Here is a 19,513-nt window from a genome sequence, read left to right as displayed (position 1 = left end):
CGCAGGCCTTACAGGTCTACTTTCTGGGACAAGATGGCTCCTATGGCCACATGACTTGCATCAGTGTCCAAAATAAATGTCTGCCCAGGATCAGGAAAGGTGAGAATGGGAGCACTCACTTGCTTGTTCTTTAAATGTCTGGAAAGCAGTCTGGCACTCCTGAGTCCACTTCACCCCTTTCTCCATCAACTTATGCAGCAGGCAAGCTAATTCTGCGAACCCAGGAACAAAATGACGCTAATAAGAGGCCAGTCCAACAAAACTCCTTACCTCTCGCACATTAATTGGCTCCGGCCATACATGCACCGCTTCTGTCTTATAATATCGTCCAAACAGACCAAGCACATAACCCACTGTAAGTCTGCCAAGACCAGTTCCATCAGGCTTTGAAAAGTACTTGGCGAGTTACACAGTCCATATGGAAGAACATTTAAATGGAATAAACCTTGGGGTGTAACAAAAGCGGTCTTTTCTCTATGCTGTGGGTCAATTGGTACTTGCCAGTACCCGCTAGCCAAGTCCAGAGTGGAAAACCACTTCACTGCAGCCAGAGCATCCAGCGTTTCGTCTATCCGTGGCAGAGGGTATGCATCTTTGACTGTAATGTCATTTAATCATCTATAGTCGACACAGAACATCAACCCACCCCTCAACCCATCTTTCTTCTGAACCAGCACAACTGGGCTTTGTGACCTCAAAATAATGTTGTTCCTTTCCATGTCCTGCAGATGCACAGCAACTTCACCCTGAAGATGGACTGGAACATGCCAAGGGTACATCTTCATGGGTGGAGCCAGGCCACTGTCTATCTGGTTGTGAAGCACAGTAGTTTTACCCAAATCATGGTCTCCCTTCCATGCAAAGAAATGGCTCAACCAACCCCTCGATTTCAGTCTCCAGCAGCCCTTCTACTTTTCCACACATCAAACGCTCTGTTCAGTGCAGTAGGCTGATATCGTCCAGAATTACTACTTGTGTTACAAGCTCATCTGTTGAGGAGCACATCAAAAGGAAACATTTGCCGATTAACTTGCACCCATTTTATGGCAAATCCAACTCCATCTTGTACTGTCTCATAAAATCGAAAGGAACTCTCGTTTCCATCTACTCCAAAATGTACTGGCACGTACTTGTGTCTGCTTCCACTAACTTCTGTAAAGGTCCTTTCCCAATAATCCTTACATAGGAGGGAAAGCACCAACCTTCTGTGTAACCAGCATGTTAGAAGTCAAGATAAATGGAACATCAGGATTGGTGGAAACTGGAACAAGGGGTCTGGCATTGATGATTGCAGAGACTTCGGTCATGAGTGTACACAGCACACAGCCCTTGTGCTTCTGCAGCATGGCATCAAGTATTCTGCGAGCTACTCCAATCGTGCATTCCCAGGAACCCCCATATGTGAAAAATGAGGGGAATTGAACTCCCAAGTACAAATCTGCTCGGTCAAATATCTCCGCATACTGGATTCTGATTGCTGCTTCATCTGCTCTAGTTCGTTCCTAGCACCGACGAAGTTTGTTCCACGGTCCAATCTTAGCTGCTTCGCTGGTCCTCGAATTGCAAAAAAATGCCTTAGGGCGTTGATGCAGCTAGAAGTGTCCATGGACTTGATCACTTCAATGTGCACCGCTCTAGTGCTCATGCAGGTAAACAACATGGCCCAAAGCTTGCTCTCTGCATGCTCCCCTCTTGTGCACCTTGCAATGGCCTTCCAGGGCCCAAAAACATCCAAACCCACGTTGGTGAATGGTGGGGATGTGCTGAGTCTTGAAGGGCATGTTTCAATGTAAAAACAGGTCCTTGTTGGTGATTATATTACAGTGAACAGCAAAATGAAGTGCATCATCAGCAAAGACAAAATATCAGAAGCATATGAACTCTAAAGAACCTAAAGTAGTCGATGCATTGAAAGGATAAAGCTACAAAAACATGAGAAAAAGCTTTGTCAGAAGCCATCATTTAAAGATTACTTAGACCCACTCAGCCATTAAACATGTATCTATTGAACACTGTTTGTGAAGATGTACAGAATATATGGCAATGAAGGTGCATATAATTAGAAAACATTTTCTCAGCCCTTTCTCAGGAAAACAGTAAAGAAGCCAAACATGCTGAAAAAATGTCTGAACACTTTCCTAATAGGCAATCAGAGTGTATTCACTCAAACAAAGAAGACAAACAGTTTATCTGAGATGACATGAGCAGGGCTATTACTGCTAAGCAAACAGTGACCTTCAGAGAGGTCCAGGAACACATGTAGCTTCTCAGTGATTCCTTACATAAATTCAGCCTGCATGATCTCCTGCCCTGTGGCTCTGACTGATGCAGGAAGTAACACAGTGGTGGGAGCAGAGGTGGGTAAAGCAGCCTAAATCAATTCTCAAGTAAAAGGATTGATATTGCTTTTTTAATTAGACACTTATAGACCTGCAAGTGAAACTTGCAAGTAAGTAATCATTTGTCAGCAAAGGAACTGAAGACTGTACGGCTCTATTCTTTTTGGGATTCTTTTGGTCTAATATACAATGCTAAAGCTCCAGAGTTGGAGATGTGACCAATCACAAACTAGTACAAACACTGTCATCATCAAAAAATAAATATACACAAAAAGGGAATTAGTGATTAAACATGAATGGCTAAACATAACAGAGTAAAAAGTCATTTCTTTTACTCACCATACTATACTTGAGTAAACATGCAATTATTATGATTTAAAAATACTCAGGAGAGTACAAGTCCAGTACATGTACTTGAGCAAATGTACCTCTGATGGGGAGCAGTAGCCTAAACTGATTGTGAAGCAAAATTAACATTACTTCAGTGAAATAAAATTCAGTGACGCTAAGCTTCAGACAAAGCTTTCCAACAAATACCAAAAAACCCTTTATCAAAAACAAAAATGAACAGATCAAAAATGTCCTGTGTACATATGTACTGAGTAATACTCAAAGTACAGGTGTAATGTGACAGAATGAATCAGACTGGGGGATAATTTTGGCTTTACTGGTTTAGCCATGATCCAACAGCGTTGTCAGAAAAAAGGCACAGGTCTAACCCAAAGAAACACAAAAAGGTACGAAGAAACAAACATAATACCAGGCAAAAAACAGTCCAAAGATGTCAGGTCCGTGCTGAATCCTTGGAGGCCTTAGACCCAGAGGGATGCGTGACAGTATATATATATATATATATATATATATATATATATATATATATATATATATATATAAACTAAATCAGTTAATTTCAGTGGCAGATATTATTTTGGATGGATGGCAGGAGAGCGCGGACAGAAAAAGTTTCCTTACACTTCTGAAGTACATGGTAATAGACAGCATGCCTCCATGAATCCTGACAACGTCTGCTTGTAGTGCACTACAGGGCAGCTCCCCTTTACATTTTGTGAGAATGTCTTGACGAATAGACCATCAGAAATGCTTCAAAACTAACTGTAATAAAATCTGTTTACATTAACTTATATATCTTGGCTGCTCTCTACTTCCTCTGTGGTCCACCACCCCATTGATGCCAGCGATGCTGCTACTTGTGTATGCTGGAGCTCCAGTGCTTGGCCTTGATCAACCATGCTGCCAGCACCCACTCAAAACGTTGTTGGAGGGCCCTGTGCCGGCAGGTCTTCAACATTGCCCCTTTGACCATCCAATTTCACATACCCGTCCTGTTTTCACTTCCCAAGGACCTTAAGTAGGCAGTGTTAGCATATTTTACTTATCATGTAAGTTGCTACAGTTAACTGCAAAACTTCCACTGAATTTAATTCCGTTGTTTGCTAGCTTGCATCTGATGCATTTGTTCACATATAAATTCTAGTTCACAAAAGTTATGAATTTACTTATCTGCCTATGCCTAGTGAGGTTCGACCCTGAGTTTATTGACGGCTGTGATATACATGATTCATTCAATAGTGACCAGAAACCAAAGGAAGTGAAATCAGGATGTGGATGTGAGATTGGGCTTCACACCAGTTAGAGGGCGGCAGCTGAAAATAAGCTTAAATATGCAAGGCCTTCCTTAAAAAAGACACCATCTGGATGGCAGCGTATGTTACTCTTTTATGTGTTAAGGATTAATAGTGCCTTGACAGATGTGCACTAATGAACCCCGTACCATCTCAGGTGCTAGTTTTTCATATGATAACATTAGCACAGGTGCTGATGATAAATTAGTAAAACTTATGACCGGGAGTAACTTTGACTTTTCCTCTCTGCTTTAAATGGTGCAGCAGTTACATGTTGGTGCCTGTACGTGTGTGAGAATGCTGGGCTGTTTAAGATGGAAAAGAAAATTTGAATAAGTAGCTTAGCTGTAAATATAGGATGCTGTAGGTGGTAAAATAGGCAGCAAAATGTAGACATAGCTAAAGTCATACTTTCCTTTTTATGACTACAAACTATGTTTATTTTTTTCAGTTAAGAACCAACTTCTTTAGCTTTAACTAACCTAAGGTTAGTGGTTAGCTCACTGCACAACAACCATCACTTATTTATTTTAGTTGCAAAAGAGGTTCTTAATCATTAACCATTATCACATGAAGATTATTAACTTTCAGTCTTTTCATTTCCCAAATATTATTCATACCTTTACATATTACATATTTTTCCTTATCCTTTTCTTTCTTTTAACATGTTAAAGTATTATCTTTATTTAAAGCACAACAATAAAAAAAAAAACCCTAGATCGCATCAGGGAATTAATATTTTATAAACACAGATTTGAGATTGGTGGATTAGTCTATATAGTAGATAAATTAGTCAATGTGTTGGCACCCCTTTATTTTAGTACAGTTTTCCATGCCATTCTTGGAGGCATCCACCTTGACTACAAATGGTTCAGACGGGTCTGAGTGTTTTTATGATTATTTGTTTTAATTTTAGCAGTCCACTGCTGCAAATTTGAAGTTTAAGTCAAAGAATGAATATGAGCTCTAAGTTCAGACTTTTGCATAGAGGAATTTTCTCCAAGAGGTAGATCTGTGTGTGTTAGGTCAAAATCAAGAGAAGTAAATTTAGAGGGTTACCACAAGATGTAAACCATTAGCAAGTGTCACATCTGCCGCCTGCCATTCTCCTCCCAACCACTAACAACTAAATCAGTTTGTTTAGTTAGCCTGCAAGCCTTGTGTTTGACACATCATTACTAGACATCAGTAATTAATTATATCAATAATGCTATACTATAATATCAATAATTATATAACCACCCTGTCTGGATCAGGGTTACCGGGGCCCCACCCTGGAGCCAGGCCTGGGGGAGGGGCTCGCCAGCAAGCATCTGGTGGCCGGGCATTTACTCATGGTGCCCAGCCGGGCCCAGCCCGAAGGAACTACATGAATCCCCCCTCCCATCGACTCACCACCGATGGTAAGGGCAGTAGTAGGGGTTTGGTGCTTTGTGGATCGGGCAGTGTCTGAAGGCGTGGGCCTTGGTGTTCTGATCCTCGGTTGTTGAAACTGGCTTTTGGAACTTGCAATGTTACCTCACTGGCAGGGAAGGAGCCCGAGTTGGTGCATGAAGTTGAGAGATACCGGCTAGATATAGTCGGGCTCACCTCAACACATAGCTTGAGTTCTGGGTCCAATCTCCTTGAGAGGGGCTGGACTTTATTCTTTTCTGGAGTTGCCCATGGTCAGAGGCGGCGGCGGGCAGGTGTGGCCTTTCTCATAGCCCCTTGACTCGGCGCATGTATTTTGGGGTTTTCTCCGGTGGACGAGAGGGTAGCTTCCCTACGCCTTCAGGTCGGGGAAAGGGTCTGTGCTTATGCACCGAACAGCAGTTCAGAGTACCCAGCCTTCTTAGAGTCCTTGGGAAGGGTGCATAAAAGTGTTCCTCCTAGAGACTCTATTGTCCTACTTGGGAACTTCAACGCTCACGTGGGCAATGACAGTGAGACCTGGAGGGGTGTGATTGGGAGGAATGGCCTCTCTGATCTGAACCCGAGTGGTGTTCAGTTTGTCCATCATGAACACCATGTTGGACACAATGGACACAATGATGTCCATAAGTGCACATGGCACCAGGACACCCTAGGCTGCAGTTCAATGATTGACTTTGTAGTCGTGTCATCAGTCTTGCGGCTTGGTGTTTTGGACACTCAGGTAAAGAGAGGAGCTGAACTGTCAACTGATCACCACCTGGTGGTGATTTGGATTAGGTAGTGGGGGAAGATGCCACTCAGACCAGGCAAACCCAAACGTATAATGAGGGTTTGCTGGGAATGTCTGGCAGAAGAACCTGTCAGATTGATCTTCAACTCACACCTCCGTCAGAACTTTGACCAGCTATCGGGGGAAGTGAGGGACATTGACTCAGAATGGGCCATGTTCTGCTCCTCCATTGTTGAAGCGGCTGACTGTAGCTGTGGCCACAAGGTAGTTGGTGCCTGTCTGGGCGGTAATCCTCGAACCCAGTTGTGGATACCCCAGGTGAGCGACACCATCAAGCTGAAGAAGGAGTCCTACTGGGCATGGTTTGCCTGTGGGACACCAGAGGCAGCTGGCAGGTATTGACAGGCCAAGCGATCTGCGGTTTCAGTTGTCGCCAAGGCAAAAACCCGGATGTGGGAGGAGTTTGGTGAGGCCTTGGAAAGTGACTAAGTCGGCTCCGAAAAGATTCTGGCAAACCGTCAGGCGACTCAGAAGGGGAAAGCAGTGTGCCACTAGCACTGTATATAGTGGAAATGATGTGTTGTTGACGTCGACTGAAGACGTCATTGGGCAGTGGAAGGAATACTTTGAGAACCTTCTCAATCCCACCGACACATTCTCCAGTGAGGAAACAGTCTGGGGACATGGGAATAGGCTTGTCCATTACTGAGGCCAAAGTCGCTACGGTAGTTAAAAAGCTCCTTGGTGGCAAGGATCCAGGGGTGGATGAGATCCGTCCAGAGTTTCTCAAAGCTCTGGATGTTGTGGGGCTGTCTTGGCTGACACGCCTTTTCAGCATTGCGTGGACATTGGGAGTGGTGCCACTGGATTGGCAGACTGGGGTGGTGGTGCCTCTTTTTAAAAAAGGGGACCGGAGGGTGTGTTCCAACTACAGGTGAAATCACACTCCTCAGCCTCCCTGGTAGGGTCTATGCAAGGGTACTGGAGAAAAGAGTCCGGTTTATAGTCGAACCTCAGATTCAGGAGGAGCAGTGCGGGTTCTGCCCTGGTCGTGGAACATTGGGCCAACTCTTCACCCTCTCCAGGATTCTGGAGGATTCATGGGAGTTTGCCCAACCAGTCCACATGTGCTTTGTGGATTTGGAGAAGGCATTCAACTGTGTTCCCTGGCGTATTTTGTAGGAGGTGCTTAGGGAGTACAGGGTACATGACTCTTTGCTACGGGCCATTCAGGCCCTGTACAAACAAAGCAGGAGTTTGGTTCACATGGCCGGCAGTAAGTCAGACTCGTTCCCAGTGAGAGTTGGACTCAAGGTCACATCGCTGCTGTTTGCAGATGATGGGTCCTATTGGGCCGTAAACTTCAGCTTTCGCTGGATCGGTTTGCAGTGTGAAGCGACCGGGATGAGAATCAGTACCTCCAAATCAGAGGCCATGGTTCTCAGGCGGAAAAGGGTGGAGAGCCCTCTCTAGGTCGGGGATAAGCTCTTGCCTCAAGTGGAGGAGTTTAAGTATCTCGGGGTCTTGTTCACGAGTGATGGTAAAAGGAGCTGGAGATTGACAGGTGGATTGGTGCTGGGTCAACATTGATGCGGGCTCTTTACCGGTCTGTTGTGGTAAAGAAAGAGCTGAGCCATAAGGCAAGGCTCTCGATTTACCGGTCGATCTACGGTCCTACCCTCACCTATGGTCATGAGCTTTGGGTAATGACCGAAAGAATGAGATCGTGAATACAAGCGGCCGAAATGAGTTTCTTCCGCAGGGTGTCTGGACTTCCCTTAGAGATAGAGTGAAAAGTTTGGTCATCCAGGAGGGACTGAGTAGAGCCGCTGCTTCTCCACATTGATAGGAGCCAGCTGAGGTGGTTCGAGCATCTGGTTAGGATGCCTCCTAGACGCCTCCCTCGGGAGGTGTCACAGGCAAGTCCACCCGCGAGGAGACCCCAGGGAAGACCCAGGACACACTGGCATGACTATATTGCCCAGCTAGCCTGGGAGCGCCTCAGAAATCCATGAGTACTCCTCCTGCCTCTTCCACGATGACTGCAGTGGCTGCAACGTCCCAACAGTGGATCCAATCTCATAGTACGCCTCTACACAACCAGAGGCAAACATACACGTTTAGCAGCAAAGCCAATGCAAACAGCAACAAAAGGGTATCCGTGCGCAAAGTTTGTGGTTGGATTGTACGACAAAACACATGGCTCTCCAGAAGCCACAGACTCCTCACCAATAAAGTATCAAATAATGTCAAAATACACTTTAAATACCAAACCAAAAATATCCAGACGCATAATCTAAATTAGTGAATTCAGCTATTTTAAGATATGATGATGTATGTGTTCTATAATCTACAGGCGCTCTCTATGATGTATGTATTGAGCTGGTGCAGAAACTCATGGCACAGACAGCAGTGTCTGCCAGACTTATTCAAAGAATCTGTCAGACAAAAAAAATGGTTATGATGTTGAAGGAAAATGGTGGTCTTGGAAAAAAAACATTGACTGGTTGAATGTTTACATTTGTGTAAATAATTAAAAAATAGAATATAGAATAAATGAATGTAAAATCAACCAAAAAGAATGAAACTCTGCCTACTCCTGCATTTCGGCTGTCTCTCTCTATCCCAGTTCCCTGCTGCTGTTGACCATATTCAACTACTCCTCTTTCGCTGGCTGGTCAGATTGCCTCATACCTTCACTTTATCCTTCCTTTTTAAGCTGGTATCTTGTACATCAGCCTCTTGCCCAATCAAGCATAATTTATGCCTTCCAAGTGCGCAAACTAGACAGACTGAAATAAAATGTCAAAGATGATACATTTTTTTTTTTGGGCAGAGTGTGACCTGTTATCTACAATCACGAGGGAGAGAGAGTCCCCAGATTATCTTTAAACACACATGACTGTAAAATGATCAGCCCTGGAGTATAAGTCAACACTCAGAAAAGTCTCTAATTTCAGCAAATCAACAGAAGATCCACTTCAAAATGATACACATTTGTATGCAAACTCCGACAAATCACTTTTTTTTTCACAATCAGTTTTGTTAACTGTCTGAATAAAAATAAGTCAAGACATCCTCTTCAGGAAACACGCTAAAATATAAATTTTTCACTGTATTATCACAAACACACACATGTGGAAACGCATATAGAAACACTGAATTTGATGCACAAGTGAGTTTGTGGACTGACAGAGGTTTACGATACAAAGAAAAGGTTGTTGTGCATGGTGCACAGTGAAGGACTAAAGTTCTCAGGTACAATATTATTAAACAACATTTCAAACAGAAAAAGCTACAGAGTGATAGCAAAGACCTTAAACATCCCTGTCTATAAAAATGGTTCAGCAAAGTTGACTGAACCACAACTAATCATCCCTGGACAAGTGCACCATGCAAGACTCCACAGCACGCTCTCGGTCTAATGATGAGGAAGGTAAGAGAGAAGCGGACAGTAACTCAAAAAGAGCTGCAGCACAACGTGAAAACAACAGGAACAACAGTTACACAGAAAACAATAAGCAAGTTTTAACAAGACAACAACTCCAAACATGCAAACAAAGTAACTGATTTCTCTTTTTTGTGCTGGGAGGAATGGGCCAAAACTGAACCACAATGCTGCTAATTACTTCCTCCTCTAGTGTGTTTCAAAAAACCCTACCTACCTATTTAAAAAGAGGTTTAATGATTATCTGTAGCTAATGTGGCCTAATGTTTTATATGAAACACACACACACAAACATGCCTACACACACACACACAAACAACTTCTAAGCCACTTATCGTTCTGGGTCACGGGGCAAGCTGGAGCCTATCCCAGCAGTCATTGCGTAGGATACACCCTGGACAGGTCACCAGTCCATCACAGGGCAGACACACAGACACATACATTCTCACACACACACACACACACACACACACACACACACACACACACTCTCTCTCTCTCTCTCTCTCTCTCACCCCTAGGGGTACTTGGCCTGACTGCACGTCTTTGGACTGTGGGAGGAAACCAACACAGACACAGGGAGAACATGCAAATCCTGGTTGCCCAGCCAGGGAAACCAACCCAGGCTCTTGCTGGGAGGTGACAGCGCTACCTACCGTGCCACTGTGCCACTCTTATGTAATTTAATTTATTTAAAATTTTAGATCATTTATTTTAAAATATTTTTAATAGTCCTCTCCCAGGTTCATGACTCAAACTTTGCTTTATCTTACAGGCTTGTTGGTTGGTTTTGTTCCAACAGCAGTGATTTGTGCCCCAACCCTGGGCTCAGAGTCCCCAGCATGGATGAGCAAACTAATGGACATGTAGAGCCTGTAAGATAAAGTAAAGGTCGAGTCGTGTACTTGGGAGAGACTGTATTAATCATGATGAAGACGGGAAAGAGGCGTTTAATCACAGTGGAGTTCAGTTCTACAGTAACTGCACGGACTGTTTGAAGATGATTAAACCTGCAAATCGTAACTGTTGGTCCTTCTTAACTCCCCACATGGTGAGTGTGTACAGGGTTAATGTACGAGTGGAGGAGCTGACAGTGAACTGTGGCCATGTTGGAGCCCCACAGCTGTGGCTTCCCAGATGTTTATCGGGGTCAAATTTCTTGGTTCGGGGGCGGGACTGAATAACGGGAAAACTCAAAAACACCCACAGACTCACTGCCAGCGGACACGCCACTTCTTGTCCTTTCAAGCTGCGAAGTAACTGACTTTAGCACACGGGACCAGCGGAGATGACAGGTAGGTACATCCAGCGCGGTGTGTTCGGTGAAGAGCGAGCGGAGAGAAGTCAGATCACAGGCGGGGTTAGACACGTTCTCAACGGACCGCCAGGCAGCGCGCGTTCAGACTGTAAACAGCAGCGCTTGGGCGAGTTCAGCCGCGTCTGTGTAGCCTCAGCAGCTGTAACTCACTCGGGTTTACAGCAGAACACGACTCAACAGAGCTCAGTCCTGTAGGCCGAACGTGTTAAACTACGAGGAAAAACAGCAGAGCTGAAAATGGCAGTTCACGACTCTCCGCGACCTTACAGAGGCAAAAATCCGAGCAGGAGCCGCTCGCAGAGACAGTAAGACAGCATGTGATGAGGATACGAAGCGCTTCTCTTACACAGTTAGCAGTCCTGCCTCTGAGACACAGACCTCTTAAACCAGTTCCCCGCAGCTCCTCCATACTGTACTCTTCTCTCCTTCTCTCTGCCCCCAAACCTTTATTTAAACTCTCATTCCTCCACAGGAAAACCTGCATGACTTTCAGCTGTGAATAATCTCGCCCTTTCTCCACACGTGGACTCACGTGATGCCTTTTTCATTCTTTTTTTTTTTTTTTTTTTACAATTAACAGTTTATTTGCATGTACAGGTTTGCAGATACAGATATTTTGTAATGTACATACACATGGTTAACAGTGGGCACGGTAAACTAAAAAAGGAAGGGGAGAATACATCGAATAGTTAATTCCGTGCCTCAAGATAAGACATTAGCAATTGCCAAATTTGCCAGAACTAAGGAATTAAGTTTGTATGATGAAAAATATGTTTGTCCAATCCAGCCCCTGTTAAGCTTTAAGTGTTCTTGTCTTGATAAATGCGTCTCTTGTAAATAGGCTATCATTACATTATCTTTCTTAAGAGCTGTAAGAATTTTCCTTTTGACCACATGTCTTAAACCTCTGACATTCCAGGGTAACCAATTTAAGATAGTTTTCCATATATATCAAAAAGTATCATACAAATAACAAAAATGACTTTGGGAATATTTCTGTACAACATTGTAAACCTGATGTTCTTAGTTAATTAAGTGTCAATAAGCAAGAATGAAAGAACAAAACAAGTTTGTTTTGTAAATAAAATCCATTTTGACTATTACACACAATCCATTGTTAAGTGTTTCCCTTTTATGACTGATGCAGTTGAGTCAGGAGCCAAATGAATCGTTACACTACTAGTCATCACAATATAATTTGGAATTCTCTGGGACAAATAGCCAAATTTCTGGCATGGTTAATCTTGCACCAGGCTAAAATGTTCTGTGTTTCAGTATTATCTGTAATCCAGATACTATAAATGTTATTATTTACAGTGATGCGTGAAAGTTTGGGCACCCCTGGTCAATTGTTGATTTTCTAAGTAAAAATAAATAAACACATCCTCTACAGAGAGCACACTACATTTTAACACACAATTACTGTTTATTTGCTGAAATTTACATACTGGGAAAAGTAATACAAAAGTGGCCTGTGCAGATATGGCACATTTTATATTTATATATATAGTTATATTTATAGTTTTTTTTCTAATATGTTAAACTCAGCAAATAGATGTAAAATACACTAAACATTGCGGAAAAATGCCATATTTAAGTGTGTTCTCTGTAGAGCAGGGGCATCAAAGTCAACCACTAAAAGGGCCATATTACAAATATGAAAATAAATACAAATAGAAAATCTTAAAATACTACATAAATACATGAAATATTAAAAAACCTGCCTATGTGCTTGATCTAGATGCCTAGCATCTTTGCTGTAAGTTCAATCATTGTTGGGATCAATTTCTGAGCTGCTGAACTAAATATTAATATTAGTTGAACTACAGCTGAAGTGCAGCTGGTGTATGTAGTGATATGACTGGTGTGGTATTGTGTAGAACTGTGATGTAACTATAACTCTTATGTAACTGCTGTATATAGATTGTTCTCGGGGGGAGGGGAGTGCACATTATGTTGCAGTGCATGCTGGGGATTGTAGTTCATATTATGCAGCATGCTAATATAAAATCATATTTATTGATTTTATATTATGATTTATATGATTTATATATAATATAAATCATGTTTATATTTCATGACTCAATATAGCAGAAAATGAAAATACTTTCCCGGGCAGAATAGGATTTTGGCCTATGGGCCTTGTGTTTGACATATGGATTGCAGAGAATATGTAAATTCATTTTCACTCAGAAAATCAACAAAACATGTAATTTGACTGGGGGTGTTCAGACCTTTTTTATTTTGTATGTTTTTGGTAATTAAATACTTTTTTTTTTATTTGATGTCTCCAGGTGACAGTGACATGGAGATTGTTGACTCAGCTGACCATAATGCTGCATCCCAAAACAATAATGCTCCAAATGAAATAGGAGCACTGGTGGAGGTCACCTTTCAGAAAAACCCCCATCAAGAACAGAAGTACTTGGAGGCAGAGCCCAAAGCTTTAGGGGTGTGTTGACAAAGATTGCCTCTGAAGTTCACTACTTTATCTTTAATGTTACCTACAACTTCAATGTTTTGTTCTGTTTCATCACAAAACAGATGAGATTATTTGCGATTTTTTTCCACAGCTAACCCAGATTATGCTGAGTCTCTTTGTCATAAGTATATCAATTGTAGCTTCTAAAAGAAATGTATATATAATGGTTCCATACGGTATCACCTGCAGCCTCTCTACACTTGTAAGTATTACCTGTTTAAAACAAGTGTCTTTGGAATTACGTTAACATGCATCATATGTCAGTTATGTTTGGAATTAGATAATCTTAACTGGGTTGAACACAGAACCTTGCTGTGATGCTGTTTGTGGGTTGTTTTAATGCAGTGTCTGACTGTGCGTTTTCTTTCCATAATGAAGGGAATAATAGCTGGTAGCGTGGCGATAGCTGCACAGAATCTTCATCTTCCTAAAGTAAGTATAGTAGAGCTAACTTTCCTCTTGGACATGTTGACACATGGTTAAAATGAATTAAAGGGTTCAAAACATGAATAATCTTCAGCATTTTCTTAATGAAAGGGTTTGAATTGTGTTTTATAATGTAACACTCACTTCCCAAACCATATGGTGCATATTAGAAATGGCCTGTTTTGAATATATTGCTTATGTGATGTCACAAAAACTGACACATATACTTTGCAGCAGTTCATCTTATTCACAATAGTTATAATGAGTGATTCAGTCTGGACTTCCTTGTAAATGATCATCATCATCGTCGTCGTCGTTAACCGCTTAGTCCAGATAGGGTCGCGGTAGCAGTTGGGAGAGCAGAGAATCCCAGATGACCCTGCCTGGTACCGTGCCTGGTACACCCCCACCGGGAGGTGTCCAGGGGAGCATCCGAATCAGATGCCCGAACCACTTCACCTGACTCCTCTCAATGCGGCGGAGTAGCAGCTCTGCTCCAAATCCTCCCAGATGGCCGAGCCATATCAAAGAGAGTGTAGCCCACCACCCTGCAAAGAAAGCTCATTTCCGCTGCTTGTATTCGTGATCACATTCTTTCGGTCATTACCCACAGCTCATGACCATAGGTGAGGGTCGGGATGTAGACCAACCAATAAATAGAGAGCTTTGCCTTATGGCTCAGCTCCCTCTTCAACACTACAGTCCGGTACAGTAACCGCATTACTGCTGTCGCCTGTCCCAGCCTGTGGCCAATCTCACGATCCCTCTTCCCATCACTTGTGAACAAGACCCCGAGATACTTAAACTCCTCCACCTGGGGCATGTCCTTTCCCCTTACCTGGAATCGGCATGCCATCCTTTTCTGGGCTAAGACCATGGACTCAGATTTGGAGGTGCTGATCCGCATACCAACTGCTTCACACTCAGTTGCAAACCGCTCCAGTGAGTGCTGGAGACATCCATGTGATTCAGCCAAAAGAACAACATCGTCTGCAAATAGCAGAGACGCCACCCTCTGGCCTCCACACATAATGACCTCCTGACCTTGGCTACGCCTTGACATCCTGTCCATGAATCTCACGAACAGGAGTGGAGACAGGGCACAACCCTGCTGGAGCCCAACACTTATACCGAAAGGGTCCGACTTAATGTTGAGTATACGAACACAGCTCTCACTCTGGGAGTACAGAGATCAAATGGCCCGGAGTAGTAGCCCTGGTACACCATACTCTTGGAGGACCTCCCACAAGATATCTCGGGGAACCCGTTCGTAAGACTTCTCCAAATCCACAAAACACATGTAGACTGGGTTGGCAAATTCCCATGCCCCCTCAACAATCCGCGAGAAGGTGAAAAGCTGGTCCATTGTTCCACGGCTGGGACGGAATCCGCATGACTCCTTTCCAGCACCTTGGCATAGACTTTCTCAGGGAGGTTGAGCAGTGTGATACACTGATAGTTGGCACACACCCTCCGGTCCCCTTTTTTAAAAATGAGGACCACCACCCCAGTCTGCCAGTCCAAAGGTACTGTTCCTGAGGTCCATGCAATATTGCAAAGGCACGTCAGCCATAACAGCCCCACAATATCCAGAGCCTTAAGCATCTCCGGACGAATCTCATCCAACCTTGCCATCCAACCTTGCCTTGCCATTGAAGAGCTTGCCACTGAAGACCTCCACCAGGGAAATGGAGCTTGACACATCAGAAGCCTCCGGCCTTGACTCCTGTGAGGGACGCATGCCTCCCAGATTAAGGTGTTCAAACTGCTCCTTCCACCGACCGACAACATCCTCATTTGAAGTCAGTTTTTCCACCCTTGCCGAATACAGCTTGGGCACAGGTACCCGGACCACTCCTGAGTTGCCGGACAGTTGTCCAGAATCTCCTTGAAGCTGACCGAAAGTCTTTTTCCATGGCTTTGCCAAACACCTCCCACGCACTGGATTTTGCTTTTCGCCTGTCGGTATCTCTCTGCTGAGGCAGGAGTCCTTCGGGCCATCCAGTCCCTAAAGGCCTCTTTCTTCAGTTTGACGGCCTCCATCACCATTGGTGTCCACCAGGGGGGTTCTTTGGTTACCGCCCCGACAGGCACCCACAAGCTTTTGGCCACAGCTATGCCTGGCAGCTTCCACAATGGAGGTTTTAAACCGTCTCCATTCAGACTCCATGTCTCCTACCTCCCCCGGGACATGTGAAAAGCTCTCCTGGAGGTGGAAGTTCAAATCATTCCGAACAGGGGCCTCCGACAGTCATTCTCAGCACACCCTCACTATTCGCTTGGGCCTACTGGGTCTGACCATCAGTTTTCCTTGCCATCTGATCAAACTCACCACCAGATGGTAATCAGTTGACGGCTCAGCACCTCTCTTTACCTGAGTGTCCAGAACATACGGTCCCAAGTCAGATGAAATGACAACAAAGTCGATTATTGACCTCTGACCCAAGGAGCTCTGGTACCATGTACACTTATGAACATCCTTGTGTTCAAACTTGGTGTTTGTTATGGACAGTCCATGCCTGGCACAGAAGTCCAATAACAATTCACCACTCGGGTTTAGATAGAGCAGGCCGTTCTTCCCAATCACGCCTCTTCAGGTCTCCCAGTCATTGCCAACATGAGCATTGAAGTCCCCAAGTAATACTATGGAGTGTGTAGGCGGGACCCTTTCCAGAACCCCGCCCACTCGCTCCAAGAAGGCTGAATACTCTGACCTGCTGTTTGGTGCATAAGCTCACATAACAGTCAAAGTTTTCCTCTCTGCAATTTTAATTCGCATTGAGGCGACCCTCTCGTCCACCAGGACAAACTCCAACTGCACGGCCACCAGCCAGGGACTCGTGAGTATCCCCACTCCCGCCCAGTGCCTCTCACTCTTTGCAACCCCTGAGTAGGAGAGAGACCAACTCCTATCAAGGAGTTTGGTTCCAGAGTTGACACAGTCGGTGGAAGTGAGCCAAACTGTACTCATGTTGCCTCTTCGGGCCACCAGGCACTCGCCGGAGGACACTTTCCCCAGGCCTGGCTCCAGGGGTAGGTCCCGGTGACCCTATCCCGGGCAGGGTACACGGTATTCTGTGCCCGTTTTTGATGGTGAGGTGTTTTTTTTTGGCAAAATTGATAACTGATATTATTACTTTTATTGTTACAGCCAAATGTAAAAATTTAAATGTGCTGTGACTGTTTCTTGTACATAAAACCACTCAAACATCAAAAGATGTGAGCCCTTTAAAAATTGCATGTACAAATGTTCATGGTTATTTCATTGCAATGTCTTAAAGATGAGTAAGTGTCTGTTTGTGTGTGTGTTTTGTTTTCTAACAGCTGAAGGCCTGTTTGGTAATGCAGATATTGACATGTGCAGCGGCAGGGGTCTGCTTCATTATCAATTTGGTGGTAACAGTCGACATGGGTTTGGTTTACGGCTGCTGGCAGTATAACCATGAAAATACAACTTTGCACCAAGATCTCTGTGAAAGAATGCTGGTAAGATTGATTTAATGGCAGTATTAATACTACTGCAGCACCAGACTTGATCTCATAATGAAAACGTTTTGAGACGACCATGAGACCTCTTGTCCTAACTGACTGATAACATGGATCAAAGTGTGTTCCGAGCTTGACTGTATAATGAAGGATGGACCTGAGTTCCACACTTTTAAAGTATAGTAAAAGAAAGTCCTTTCCATGGTTTCTGTATTTTATGAAGGGAATTTGCAGAAAGCCATTGTCTTTTAATTTTCTGCAATTAATGAGGATTTGAACCAATTCTAAAACTGTGCCTGAGCAGCTTAGCCAGTTTTCAGTATAATGGATTGGAATTTTACGATTAAGATTATTGGATTTGAATTTGCACTAAAATGCAATAAGACCACAATAATTTTGTGCATCAGTGAAATGCCTGTGTTCCCACCAGTGATGTCTCTAAATCCCAAAAACTTTTATAGTGTTCCTAGGATGAGTAGTTTGAGAGGAAGCTGAATCAGTGATTTTTTTTGTTTTCTTGGAGAGCAGAACTAAATCATGGGCATTTTAGATCAGAAGCAGATGATGATTAGATCAGACAACAAATGATGCATCTTCCAAAGAATTAAAAATTTATTAGGCTGTTTTGTTTAGATCTGTGGCAGACAGTAAGCAAGGCCGTGTGTGAAGTTATTGAATGTGGTGCAAAGGACGGCAGAAGGAACACTCAGCCTACTGTAATGTGCTGTGAACTAATTAACCAATGTGTAGATATGAACCAAACATCCAAAATCTGCCACAGTACACAGAGGGGTACTACTAGTTAATTAGAAAGATGAACATTTATTCTGCTTATTCACAGGAGGCACATTCACATCTGGTAGGACTCAAAATGCTATGTCAGGCAGCTCAGGTTGCCATCTCTGCCACCTTAGCTGCATTCTGCTGCAAAGTGATTCAGTGCTGCTCACCCCGGGCTAGCATGGTAAGAACCCAGTAAAACACACCTAATATTCCATGTTCTCTGTCCATTGAAGATGCCATTGTTTGCTAACTGTGTTATCTTCTGCTCACGTTTCTTCCTACAGCCCATGATTGTTGTGAACGCACCCACAGCTCCTCACTGAAGGTTATTCATTTAACAAACCATCTAGTTCTTATACGGAGTTCATCTAAATCTAACCCATACATAACTGCAAATATATTGTTGATTGTACACATATGCACATTTAAAATATGTAGTAAATGTTTAAAATTAAACACTAATGTATTATTAAATACATTAAGTTTAGTTAATGTAGTTTAGTTTTAGAACTTTGAAGGGTTTAAAGAAAAGAAAGCTGTGTCAAGTAAATTGAATGTGACAGCCACCATGTTCAGGCAATTGTATTTTTTTTTATCTTGCCTCTTCCATTAAAGTTTGTGTTTAGGCTACTCTCACGTGTACTTGATCTATTAATCAGAGGCTTTTGCACAAACGTGTCCATGTCAGCTTGAGGGGACATAAATACTAAAATACTAAGAAATTAAGAAGTTTGTTACAATTAAAGAAAATCCAATGTTATTTTGGAACAATAATAATATATATAATATAATATATAATATAATATAATATAATATAATATAATAATAATATAACAACTGCATATTTGTCAGGTCTGACCATAACAAGCAAAAATGAACTGTGTACTGTATTAACACGCTTTGAATTCTCCCAGAGCCTCGGGATCCATATTCAGTTCCAGTTTTAGATAAGAAACAAGAAATGCTTATACTACATAAAAGGATACCTCATCTTTGAAATTCTCTCAGTACAACATATTATTGCTAGCTTTCCTCTGATATGGGAATTGTGGGCTGATGCTAACATCTGACATTTCTTCATGTACATACAGTACATTCATTTAATTTCCAGTCAATACGGCCATTGATAGATATAAAATAAGCCATTTGCATTAGGTGGAATGTCAAAGGAAAATAAGAAAAAAAAATTGGGAGTTCTTACAACTAGAGTTAAACACTTCACTACACTACCCCCTCCTTTCTGAAGAGGCATGTCCCCATGCACAATCAAGGTTGCATTGCACACAGTCTTCAAAATGTCTTGGTGGACGGCGTTCACGTACCGGGCGTGTTTCCTGGGATGGCTGTGGTACCACTGGCCTACTCGGCTTAGGTCTCTGGTCCATTGCTACAGTTCCAAATGTGACAGTCTGTTCAACATTATGGAGGCAACCCCCTGCATC

At 43.1% G+C, this 19,513-nt stretch overlaps 1 protein-coding gene across 1 annotated transcript; it reads left to right on the top strand.

Annotated features, from left to right (window-relative positions):
* The first annotated feature begins 10,624 nt into the window (after positions 1-10,624).
* LOC108440104 lies at positions 10,625-18,702 on the top strand. The gene is made up of 7 exons (XM_037544975.1): positions 10,625-10,871; positions 13,189-13,346; positions 13,468-13,578; positions 13,755-13,808; positions 17,127-17,288; positions 18,130-18,252; positions 18,356-18,702. The coding sequence occupies exons 1-7, from the start codon at positions 10,865-10,867 to the stop codon at positions 18,392-18,394; spliced, it is 654 nt and encodes a 217-aa protein (XP_037400872.1). The 5' UTR covers positions 10,625-10,864; the 3' UTR covers positions 18,395-18,702.
* Positions 18,703-19,513: the final 811 nt, after the last annotated feature.

The sequence above is a fragment of the Pygocentrus nattereri genome, chromosome 2 (genome assembly GCF_015220715.1).
Source record: "Pygocentrus nattereri isolate fPygNat1 chromosome 2, fPygNat1.pri, whole genome shotgun sequence".
In the NCBI taxonomy this organism is placed as follows: Eukaryota; Metazoa; Chordata; class Actinopteri; order Characiformes; family Serrasalmidae; genus Pygocentrus; species Pygocentrus nattereri.
Note: the sequence above shows the minus strand (reverse complement) of the source record. Positions and strands in the feature narration are given on the sequence as shown.

Coding starts and splice junctions, on each gene's coding strand:
- LOC108440104 (XM_037544975.1), top strand. Junction 13,347..13,467: donor CAGAGCCCAAAGCTTTAGGG/GTGTGTTGACAA, acceptor TTTTTTCCACAG/CTAACCCAGATTATGCTGAG. Junction 13,809..17,126: donor AGAATCTTCATCTTCCTAAA/GTAAGTATAGTA, acceptor GTTTTCTAACAG/CTGAAGGCCTGTTTGGTAAT.